Below are 12,889 nucleotides of genomic sequence, written 5' to 3' on the forward strand. Positions count from 1 at the left end.
TGAGTGAGAATGTGTGTATAGAACAAGATGGCATAGAAAATACAAAACAAACTTTATTGAACACATATGCACTTACATAAAAATTTCAAAAACAAAAAGATAACCTTTAAAAAACAAAAAAAAACCAACACAAATTGCAATGCTCCAATCAGAAAGCACAGACGGCAACGAAACACTTAGTAAGTGATCTTGTTCACATTTCTTTCACACAAGTGTATAGTTTGTCTCCCTTAATAATAAAGGAGATATTTAAATAAAAAGGTGTTTTTTGTTTTTTTTTTACTTAATATTTAGGGATTGGGTGGAATGAAAGTTTACTTGCCCTTCACAGTCTAGATTTGAATCTATTCTCTCACGATATAGATTGCAGGTAAAGCGACATACAATATGAAATAAAGGTAAAAGGTTAAGTAATAACCCACGGCTCTTTATTCTTTGGGGCCTGTTCTACGATCAGGTGAGATTATATGGATATACCTGGCTCAACAAAGGACACTAACCAATATTGTGTAGGCCTTGTGCTCAAGGGTTTAAGTTTGATTATTTTTTTTTATGGTCAGTAGCTGAAGACAATCGTTTAGGAACTCTGGTCCTCAGCCGGTGGGGTTATCCTACAGAACGCCTTCCTCGTAGGCCAAATGGTCACCGATTGCCCTATCTCTGAGAATGTAACAACTGGACCGACACAGAAACGGGAACAAACAAGAAAAACAGAAATAGGCCAAGTAAAAGGAACCCACACATCGATCAAATTAGAAAGAAACCCATGGAATTATGTAAACTCGCTCACACAATAGGAAACAATTCCCTGATTACGATAAACCGAATCGCTTTCCTTCTCTATGGTTATTAGCTAGAGCGCCTTCCGGTACGTTAGGATCATGGAGGGGTCTGAGCGGTGCAGATAAAACACGTAGGATGGCATTAAGAAAGAGACCTTCTTCTTTAACTGCTTTATATTGGGCTGGCTTTCGCATTCTGGTATCTGCGGGGTTAATGCTGGATTCACTGTATGTAACATCCTTAAAATTAGCAACATTGGTCAAACGCTGAGAAAATCTTAATGTTTACTATGCTGGCGATTGGACTGCAACGGGGGGCAAACCGGTGGCAATATCCCACTATCTGCCGGTCACTTAATGGGACTTATTCACTATGGCGGGAGTTGGAAGGAGAGTTATGGTTTCAGCTTCCTGAATCCACTACGCATTATAAATGAACACCCCAGCCGAATTCCCCTGTAACAAGAACTTAGAATTCCCTGCATAAAGTATAGTTCAAATTTGCAGAACTCTCAGTGATGTATGCTTTATACAGGGTCGTCCATGCTATCCTAGGAGCCGAATCTCACTTTGGTTGGCCCCTTCTAATGAGATGAAACTCGACCTCTCCTATAGGCTCTCTCTTAAGTGAATAAACAGAAACGTGTTGCGGGAGGAAGCACACGTCGACACGACGAGCGGACCATAAATATTTTCATCTATAAATCAGCAAGGACGGCTAGCACGATGTATAGATCAAAAAGCCTGCTTACTGCAAAATTTTTAACTTTGATAAAGTTGACAGTTAAAAAAATGCTAAATAATTGCCCGCTCCACGGCTTGTACATCGTTACGATGCATCGGCTCTTCCCATAAACACTCCGAACGGCCGCTTATTACCCGCTACGGATCCTTAAACAAAGCAATCTCGTGACTGCGTACAAATGCGTTATAAAAATGTTATTGCTGTTTTGTTTTATGTGCATAGACTTTGTAAAACAGGACATTTATAGTCTTCGTTTGATTTTATTTTTGTAAACACCACTTTCAACCCAAAGTGCTCGGTAATTAGAAGAAAGGGGAGCAGGGTACGGAGCCTTCGGATTTCGGTGGACGATTATGATTGTTACGCAAATTTCTGAAAACAGCTTCACAGAGGTGCGGCGTGTTGATTATGACATATTAATCAAGGATTACATCATGAGACTGCTACAAAGTAAACATTCAGTAGCCTGAAAGCAAAAAAGCCCATATAATGCTATACAGCGCATACATAAAACTTTAATATGTTCACATTGGAGCGTCCGAAACGGAAACACGAAATAGATATTTAAGGAAAAAAACGACGTTTCACAGTAAAAATAGCATGAAGGGTGTCTGGTGGTTTAGTTGTCTCTTGGGTATCCCAATATACCCAATCACAGCTCTGTACGTAATCATCAAAAAAAGTACATTTTAATAACTATCTTAATGAAGCCTATTTTTCTTAGCAGAGTGAAAGCTGTTTAAGTAAAAAAAAAACAAAAAAACAAAAGTGCATTTTTTAAAAATTATATTCTATTGCATCTTTCCTACTTGAGTGCATATCATATACATTCTATCTATACTATTTCAAACACGCAAACATTTTAAGACTTATAGAATTTTTAGAAACATTTTTTTTTTTTTATTAGGCGGTTTGATGTTTATTTTGCTGCTAATGCAGACGTAGGAGGCAAGAATGTTTGTGGTCTTTTAAAATATCCTATCCTGATAAGGAGAGAGAGACTTCCACCATAAAAGTGATAGGAGGAATGTATTGGATCTGGTCACCGACCAAATTCACAGTCCGTGTACAGTGTCAGAGTGGTGAGGGATTATACACTATAACAAACAAACAAAAAATACTAAGTGCCTAAAAAAATGACTTTTGGCCAGTGTTGCATTAAAAAAATATACGGAGGTCCCAAGTTCTGCTCTGAGCAGAAGACGCCGGATGCTAGATGACGGGAAAAAGAGAAACTGACCCGTGAGTCGCACTGTATCATTTATGGACTGAAGATGGTAATAAGTTCATAAACTGTACTGTTTGGGCAGGTGACACAGATCTAGGCAACTCTTTAAACAACTCAACTATGTCCACTAGCCAATCAAGCAGCGGTGGAAGGACGTATCCCACAGCTTCCGGAATTTGTCTAATGCCAGGAAGAAAAGCTAACAATTCCTACAAAAAAAAGGAATGCGGCCAGAACTCTGTATGTTGGGATGACCCCTTTATACAAAAAGGTTAGAGTTGTCCATCTGTCAGCTTAAAACTCGTGTTAAGATGGGCCATATGGCCGTGTTATTTAGGGACCATCTGACTTCCATGCTCAAACGTAATGACCCGTCCTTTGCCATCGCCACAAATTGCCACTTCAAATAAAGATCAATTTCTAATAGGTAGAGCAGTCGGAGAATATGCAGCACTCAAAGCAGAAGATCTGCGTTGTTGACCTGAACCACCTCGATCACAATAATGCAAGCGTATCCTAATCCTAACGCAACAAAAGTAACATTCTGCAGGTGTGTTTATGCTTTGTAACAAACAAGTAAATAATAATATCGTGATGAAAGAACACGAGCCGACTTGTACCACGCACGTGTGTGTTTTTCCCATAAGACACAGAACTCTCTATACGCATTGTAAGGACCCGTCAAAGCAGAAGTAAACAGAATGTCCCCCGCTTGGCTTTGATACAATGTCACAGTGTTTTCTGGTGCCCGTTGGGGGACGAGGAATCTGTAGCTTCGTTTGATAACTGAAGTTTATCCAAACCTACAAAACACAAAACGCGACGGGTTTTAAAAAGCTCCTTTTTCTCTAAAATTGATTCATTTTAATAAAATTTTAAAAAAAAATGGTTCTGAAAAAAAAAAAAAAAATGTACTTCTCAGAAGGAGTTGAAAACAAGCCTTTGTGTTGTGGCCTTTAAGCTGTTAACGCGTAGAATCTCTAGTCGGATAAACTTACCTATGGCCTTTAAAAGTTCCTCCCGAACAGCTGAAGTAAATTTACGGACCAAGCACAGCGTCGTGACGATAGCGAACAACAGGTTGTACGCTACGACGATGTAAAAATTTCCCAGCCAGTTAAATCTTCCAAAGTCACCCAAAAGATCAAAGCGTGTGATCCCTGATGGAAAAGAAAACAAAATGATGCTGAAATCCTGTTAACATTTAAAAAAAAATAATATGTCTCGATTTATTGGTTAGATGCCTTAAAAGAACAAACAGGCTTTGACAAAGAATATTTGTAGATCTTTGCAGTGCTTCACATCTTGGATCCAAGACCAGCTTGGATCTTCGTCCAACACGACCAACGATGATAATATTCTTTCCATAGAAAAATAGTTCAAGATCAGTTACTGTGTGAGAAGTTAGGTAGAGGGTTCTTCACCGTCTACCAGTTTAAGTTACATTCATGCGTTGCTGAATGAAGCTAATTCATTGTATCAAGGGGCACTGGCCTTCATTCCCCCACTTACTCATGTTACACGTACCATGGCAAGGTATACATTTGTCCGGTGTCTTAAACTATCAAAAAACGTGTTAAAGCCACCTCCTAGAAACAATGTAACAGGTGAAACAATTGTAACCACAGGAGGGTAATAAAGGTTTACTGTAGAAACAGGGTCTGCGTGTCACGGTATTTGAGTGAGAATATAAAGTTTCAGAGTAATTGGGCATTGCCACGCGTAATGATCCCGTACTTACTGCACGAACCTGCTACCTAATAGACATGATTTATACACCTGCGTGGACCGGCTCAGACTTTAGGAAGACAACAGCTACACAAAGCCTGTCTTGTAGGTAAAACAGAAGCCTTAACCTCTGTAACCTGGATGCTAAACTCGGCAATATGTCCACAAACAAGCACTGGCTAAAGAATAGGAAATCCCTGAAAGTATGTAAAAAAGAAAACAAAATCTCCATTCGGTCCATCTGGTCTCCCTATTGCATGTCTGTTTTTTTTTTTTTGTTTTGTTTTTTTTTTAAGTGTGTGTGTATATATATATATAACATATAAATAAAAGATGGTTTTAAAAACCATATCATATTTTATAACAAAAAATGTGCAATATTTATATATCTTTTTTATTTATAATTTTATAAAAATGTTTAGTGAATAGTTTATAATTTTCTGTGTTTTTTTATTTTATCTTAACGGATCAAATATGTTATACACAAAAAATATATACATATCTGTGAATCTATATCTCTATAAAATAAAATGTATTAAAATTGCATTTAAAAACAATGTAATCTACAGACATATATATATATATATATATATATATATATATACGCACACACACAAAATACTTAAGCTCTCGTACACTAATGTATGAATACTTTGTAAAATCTAAATTAGGGGGGGGGTAATTGTGAATTGCTTTATTGTGTTTTTTTTTCCGTTTGCCTTTCCCATAGTGGTCAGTGTAGATCCCTCTTTGATTCTTACAAAATAAAAGTGCCTTTTTTTTAATGCTGTGAGAAGACTATGAATCTGTTTAACGTATTTATTCCCTTTCATCTATTGAAAAGCACCGGGCATAACATGTAACGCAAAGCATGTTGATATTTTGCAAAGCCGCACATGACTCACTGTACCCTATTGCAGTCTATTAATCCTGTTTGGACAGCTGCGTCTGTGAATTTGAAAGCTGACGTCTGATTGTGCCATCCTTCTATTTTATTCTTTTATTTATCTCTATGGCAAACTATTCAGGAATGTCGTTTGTTAAGCAGGAGGGGGAAAAAAAAAAAAAAAAGTTTTTGCCATTAATTTGTTTTCTTTGTAACAACAATTGCAAGCGGCAAGCAGCGCTCCTCTCAATAACCAGTGTACATTACTCCCGACTGTTTCCAACAACCCTGTATTATAGCGGACACAAAATCTTCTTTAGAAACATGGAAATTGTGGATTGGCTTAAGCGACACAAAAAGCGATTCATCAGTTCCCACAGTATTTTTTTATTTTGTTTTTTTTTTTAGATATATCTATTTAATCAAAACTTTTCAATTATTGTTTGCGAGAGCAGCTGAAAAAATAGGGTTAAATCCAATATATCTACACTTGGGGTTTAAATAGAAGTCAAGACAATGCACACGACACAAAAGTACTGGTATTATATATTTATAAAAATTAAAAAATATAAAAAAAACTTTATGGATTTATCTTTGATAATATATATATATATATATTTTTTTTTTTTCCTACCGCTATTCACAATTCATGTGTATTTGCCCAACAATAACTTGTTCAATAGGGAACACACAGCCCCAAATCACCCCGTCTCACACTCCCTACAGACATATGATCTTCATGTTGCAATATTTTTAAGACAAGGCAAATTGTCACAGTAGTTAAAACCCTTTTAGCCCCCCGAAGAATCACATCCTGTAGTTAGAGGAAAATTTACACTCGTACTACAAGATTTTAATTTCAATGATTTATGCAAACAGAACTTTCCAAAGAAAGAGGTAAAACAGGTCTTCCAAAATCTCCAAAAATAAATATATCTTTATATACAGAGAGACATCTTTGGAATATAGAAATGTTAGTGTGTTCTCGCCCTTCTAATTATATATGCATATACACACACACACACATATATATATATATACATATACATATATATATATATATATATATATATATACACACACATTCCTAATACTTACCTAATGTTCTTGACATGACAGGCAAAGCTGAGCTGAGGACGAGGATAGATACACAATTCCCAATTATCTGTCAAAATAAGTAAAAATGCATAAAAGGAATTATTAGATTCAGTAATACAATCTATAATAGTGATAAGCATGTATACATACACACACACACAGATACACACACACATACACACACACAGATATACATAGATATACACAGTCACACACACACACACACACACAGATATACATAGATATACACACACACATATTTACACCTTTAATTCATGGGGATGAATGACTTTACTGCTTTTTTACATTGAGATATTGTTTTGATGCTAAGAGGAGACTGCAGCCATCGTGTTTTCCCATAAGATTATTTTATGTACAACGAGATCTCCAAATACTAATCTAAGACATATCCATGACCTTTATACATAAAAAAAATCCCACAATAAAGGGCAAGACTCTAGTATTTTTTGCTTAATTAATGTGTTTCTATAAACACCCTTATGGGTTGGGTGGCTGGAAATACAATATGGCTGCCCACAGTGACCAGTACCGGAACATAGAAAGGACATACATGAATGAACGAGGGCTGTGTACTAATTATTTTGTTAAAAGTCTTCTTGGTTTCAACAAAGGCAACCATTAATACCCTTCCGAAGGTCTGCTGGGGGCACATACTCCCTCTTGTGGTCATAAAGAGACTTATCCGCAGAGCCAACACGTTTCATGTTTTGTTTTTTTTTTATCTATACATTTGTTTAACCTTCTTTACACTACGTGGGCTACGTGTGAGAAACAAAAATCAAGGTGTAAAGGGATGCAACTGGAGGTTTTTTCCAGCCATTCAGAAGAAGCCATTTTATTATGTGACCTATAAAAAAAATACATATTTTTTTTAATATAATTAATAAAAATTCTCATTCATTTTTTTAAAATGTTTTTGTGGACAGGAATTCAGTCCAAGTAGCCATAGTGAGAACGTTAACACTAATTTAACACAATTCCTGGCAAACAAGGGGGGGCAGGAAGCTTCATATCAGCAATTAAAGAGAAAAAGGGCTGTTAGTGAAAATGGGGGGTGGGGGATACATTTGTATCAAACCATTACTTAACTGCTTTATTCTTCCCAGCCTGGTGTCAGGTGGTAGTTAAGTCAAATTAGTCTTAACTCCACAGAAACGATTGAATGGGGGCCCTTCGCTCCTATTCTAATTATTCAAATTTCAATGACTCCGTTCTGAAGATTTCAAACAGGCTCGGCAAAGTACAGTTCGCACAATCAAAGTTACTCATTAGCAATACGTTCCTCCGGGGAGAAAGACAACTCTTTTCAGCTCGTTTCTATGGGCTGGCTAATAAGTTCTGCCATTTCAGAGCCCCCCCACCCCTTTTTTTTTTTCTTTTTTTTGTTTAGTGAATGGATGTTGTCCAAACCAAACACAACACACATCCCTTTCCCACTCATTGAGCCTTCTGAAAACCTTCCAGATCCCGATTGCTGCAAATGAGCCATCCAGGGCAATTACGAGAGAGCGCAACTAGATGGCTAAGGGTGGGGAGGAAAAAAAAAAAAAAGGAAAAAAAATTGGGCAGGGGTGACCGCAATCTACATCAGCACCTTCAGGTTTTAACTCACCTTTGTCATCGTTGTGTCGTCTTTGCTGGGAGTGAAACTTCCAAAAAAACGGAGGCTATAGAAGCCGACGACAGAAGAAACCATGAGATAGCTGTGAGAATTAAGGTGAAATAATAGAACAAAAAAAAAAAGCAGCCCAGAGGAATGCAAAAGATTCACTCAAGTGCTCGGCGTCCTCTGAAACATCTTAAGCAGTGAATAAAATAACAATACGCCTTTAAGTGCTTGTACAGCAGCACGGCTGCTAAAAAGCCTGTCCCTCCATTACCGCAAAAGGACCCAAAGCAGCCTCGTCCACCTGTTTCTGCGGCCCCCTTACAAGATACATAGAAACGCGTCCGCGGGAGGGAGAGGATCATTTGGAATCTTCGCTTAATAAATGGGGTGTATTTATAAATAAGGAAGGGCAAATAACTCAAAACCAATCTCCAATAATATATATTATATATTAATATTATTTATATATATATTATATATTAATATATATTATATTATTTTTATTTTATTTTTTATTTTATTTTTTTTACATTTTAGAACAGAACTGGTCCTCAAATGAAGCCCGATTCAGCTTTTAACATTTTAGATATTACATTATGAGGATATTAACTTTAAAAAAAACCCACAACAATAACAATACGAATAAATATTTGTAATTCTCAACAATTATGGGTTTGTATGTTTAAATAATTAAAGTCACGCTGATTTATCCCAAGGACGCCATATTATTTTGGATTGCGCAATAGTGTGCCGGCGGGCTTCAGGAGTAAGCTTTGTGAATTAATTTCACACACACACACCGAAAACAAATCAAAATAGACGGTTTTATTACACTATAATTATTATAATAGTATTATTTTCTGAAATATAAAAAATCGACACAGGTTTCAAAGGATACAATATTAAAATGATTTCCAAAGCTGCTCCTGCAAACCCAAAAGTGAAGAGGGAAGCATCCCCAATGCCTGGCCTCTGGGAGAAAAAAGAAAAACAAAAAGATAGAAAATAAAAATAAACAGGAATAATAAAGTTACATTTACAGGTAAATGCCGTGTCAGATTTCATTAACTCGGGGAAGGAGGACCAGCATCTGCGGAATATCAAGCTTTAGGCACATGCTGTCGCGCCAACAAAAAAAAAAGACTACAATTACAATTATTTTAACATAAAATGATCGTTCTATATCATTTCTAGACCTGAAACAACGAATCGATAAAATCGATAATAATCGATAACGGGAATCGTTGTCGACGATTTCCGTTATCGATTAATCGAGTGATGGATTCGTCGTTGGAGCGCTCGGCTCCTTTCACTTACCTCCGCCAGCGTTCCCCCGTTTCTGCTGCAGAGCTCTGTAGTGTCCGTCTGCTTGAAGTTACGTAATGACGGATGTGACGCGCGTGAACGATGAAGATTTGAATAAAGTTTTGAAGGTTGAACGTTGTAAGTGGAACGATTCGGTAGCGGAGGCACGGAGAGAGAGAGAGAGAGAGAGAGAGAGAGAGAGAGAGAGATTGCCGGGTGGGAAACTGATGGGGCAGAGTGTGGGTGGGTGCAGGGCATTTCATTAAATTATTAAATATAATTTTTTTTTATCCGATTAATCGATTAATCGAAAAAATAATCGGCCAACTAATCGATTATTAAAATAATCGTTAGTTGCAGCCCTAATCATTTCACACTTGTATATATTTTTGGCCCATTTTTATTTACTGCCCTAGTTCTACCGGTCCAAACTCTACAGATCCTCCACGTGCCTTCAATTAATATTAGCCAAACTCAATTCAGATTCTCAACAAAGCCAAGTGAAACACCAATACATCATTTTTGCGCCGCCTTAGTGATGCGTTTGATCGTATATTCAGCAATGGAACACCAAGAAAAATCTAATCATTGGAATACTTTCTAATTGCAATCTTCCAGTACCAACGATATTGGGGCTGCTATTACACATTAGAGGCGCTGGTATATTTCACTTTTTTGTTACACATTTGATGACATAAAACATTGTAGAAAACGTAATTGCAAAAGGTTTTCTAAGCATCAATTAGCCTTTTAAACTTAGATGAGTGAACATAGCATGTCATTGGAACACAGGAGTGATGGGAATAATAAGGGGCGATTGGAACACAGGAGTGATGGGAGTGATAAAGGGCCATTGGAACACAGGAGTGATGGGAGTAATAAGGGGCCATTGGAATACAGGAGTGATAAAGGGCCACTGGAACACAGGAGTGATGGGAGGGATAAAGGGCCACTGGAACACAGGAGTGATGGGAGTGATAAAGGGCTGTTGGAACGCAGGAGTGATGGGAGTGATAAAGGGCCACTGGAACACAGGAGTGATGGGAGTGATAAAGGGCTGTTGGAACACAGGAGTGATGGGAGTGATAAAGGGCTATTGGAACACAGGAGTGATGGGAGTGATAAAGGGCCATTGGAACACAGGAGTGATGGGAGGGATAAAGGGCCACTGGAACACAGGAGTGATGGGAGGGATAAAGGGCCACTGGAACACAGGAGTGATGGGAGTGATAAAGGGCTGTTGGAACACAGGAGTGATGGGAGTGATAAAGGGCCACTGGAACACAGGAGTGATAAAGGGCTGTTGGAACACAGGAGTGATGGGAGTGATAAAGGGCTATTGGAACACAGGAGTGATGGGAGTGATAAAGGGCCTCTGTGTACGCCTATGAAGAGATTCCATAAAAAATCAGCCGTTTCCAGCTACAATAGTCATTTACAACATTAACCCAATGGCCTTTTTTCAGTAACTTCCTTAATTCTTTTCACTGTTACAAAACGGGAGAAAGCAGGACGAATTAAACCAGAAGATACATCACCGGTAGATACGTATCGTGTGTGTATTCGCTTGCCAAAGTCAACACCAACCATATGGTTTTAAACAGAACCTGATACTTGTTAAAAAGTAACTCATGATCAAAGAAAGCGTATTCAGTGTACGGCGTATTACATGCCTAATTTATTTTACATCTCTAAAGAATGTCCAACACAAAGCCGGAGAATCCTTATCAAATTAGTAAAGCAACAGTCTTGGTACTTGCTGTGCTCCAAAGCGCCTGAAAATTAAGCAGTTTTAGCACATAAAATGAGATCAGAGAAATGGACAGAATCCAGCTTTTCTGATACAGACATAAAAAAAAAAAAAAAAAAAAAAAAAAAAAAAAAGCTGTACAGGTATCATCAAAAAAAATAAAACATTCTGTTCGTAGATGAAAATGCTTTAGCGATGCCAAATAATTGCAACACTGATATTAATTTAAAAAAAATAAAAAAGGAAAAGAGAGACAGACAACAAGCTTGTTTAATTAAACCGCTCTATACACCTGTAGGATGCTGTAACAAGCCAGCAGGGAGTAATTATTATTGTGTGTGCATATATATATATATATATATATATATATATATATATATATATATATATATATATATATATATATATATTTTTTTTTTAATAATTATTATTTTTTTATATATTTTTTTTTATTTATTTATCTCTCTTGTTTTTTATATATTTTACATTTTTGTAAAATGAAAAAAAGTGGGTTTGATAAATCAGAGATAAAGTGTGTGTTGCAACAATACCAGAAGCCCAAGTAAGAGTTGTAACAGGCTTGCTAGATTCTACCTACAGCAAGCAGTTCTTTATTCTCTATTATTACAAATCTCTTCCGTCGGAAGTGAAGATCCCATAATTTGTTTATTAGTTTAAATCTAATCTCTTTGGAGATCGATTGTGCAAAACTTTTAATATAAGTAATATTTGTTTAATCATCAAGAAAAAAACTCTAAACGAGATATAAATGCATAAAATACATCTATCACATATATCGCCATGTAATATTTTATTTATAGAGCGCCAGTAGATTGCACAGCACCTGCTGTTCTACGAGACACTTTGACGGACACCTAGTGCTGGCCGTAGCGGGAAAGCTAATGGAAAAGGTTCAATACACAAGAAGCAGATATGCATACTTTATTTTGTGGGGTGCAGCCGGTGTGCCCCCCCCAGTACCGCCACATAACAAAGCTTCGTCGGGAACGCCAAGTAGCGAAAATACTCGGTTTCTAGTGTTTGCTTTCCTATTGGCTCCCTGTTAATATAGCCAGCCAATGAGAGAGCATGCGTGGTGTTCTTAATGCAGATACCGAAAAGCAAAATAATAGATGAGATACATTAAAACAAACAAAAACAAAAAAACGTTAGTAATTATTATTTGCTGGTTTTGCTGGACAACTTACTATACCTTTGAACCCTTGGGCAGCGCCGTCTCATCCACTAAGAGACGGAGAATGTTGCAGGAAACCAGTATGACCGAGAAGGACTGAAACGGAAAGACAAACGAGGATTTCCAGTTATTACGCCAGCTACATATAGTACTTGAGGCTACATATCAGTATACAGTGTCAGATAATCATTAGAACTTTAAAATGTTAATTTCTGACGCAGTTTAATTGGCGGGTGCTAGAAATTACCAAAAAAATAAATTTTTCAAGGCACAGGTAGTAAGGATACGGCACGGCGAGAAAACGAAGCTTACCGTGACAATGAGTAGAAGTATCATCACCGCCGGGTAGATCAGGTTTCTTTCCCACGCTGAAGCGTTTTTGCGTCTTTCTTTAAAAACCGAATCGACACAAGAAAGTAGCAACATAATTACAAAATAATTAACAATTCAGGAAAATAGAATAAGCTTTATAATAAAAAAAAAAATGTAAAACTGGAGACATGAAGATTTTGCAAATACAACCTTTTTAGATTTTATAGCGA

General features: G+C 37.0%; 2 protein-coding genes across 2 annotated transcripts in view; one reads left to right on the plus strand and one right to left on the minus strand.

Moving 5' to 3' along the window:
• The window catches only part of DNAJB6 (DnaJ heat shock protein family (Hsp40) member B6), a 261,352-nt gene that overhangs the window by 16,406 nt on the left and 232,057 nt on the right, over positions 1-12,889 (plus strand). The gene's annotated exons all lie outside the window — the stretch shown is intronic.
• Positions 3,187-12,889, minus strand: part of LMBR1 (limb development membrane protein 1) — a 49,668-nt gene continuing 39,965 nt past the window's right edge. The window contains exons 11-17 of the mRNA XM_053467715.1: positions 12,660-12,736; positions 12,366-12,443; positions 8,996-9,069; positions 8,101-8,191; positions 6,468-6,534; positions 3,754-3,915; positions 3,187-3,558 (exon numbers count right to left, since the gene is read on the minus strand). Coding sequence (XP_053323690.1) covers positions 3,485-3,558; positions 3,754-3,915; positions 6,468-6,534; positions 8,101-8,191; positions 8,996-9,069; positions 12,366-12,443; positions 12,660-12,736 — 623 coding nt within the window. The 3' untranslated portion in view covers positions 3,187-3,484. The remainder of the gene's footprint in view (positions 3,559-3,753; positions 3,916-6,467; positions 6,535-8,100; positions 8,192-8,995; positions 9,070-12,365; positions 12,444-12,659; positions 12,737-12,889) is intronic.

The sequence above is a fragment of the Spea bombifrons genome, chromosome 5 (genome assembly GCF_027358695.1).
Source record: "Spea bombifrons isolate aSpeBom1 chromosome 5, aSpeBom1.2.pri, whole genome shotgun sequence".
NCBI classification, from domain to species: domain Eukaryota; kingdom Metazoa; phylum Chordata; class Amphibia; order Anura; family Pelobatidae; genus Spea; species Spea bombifrons.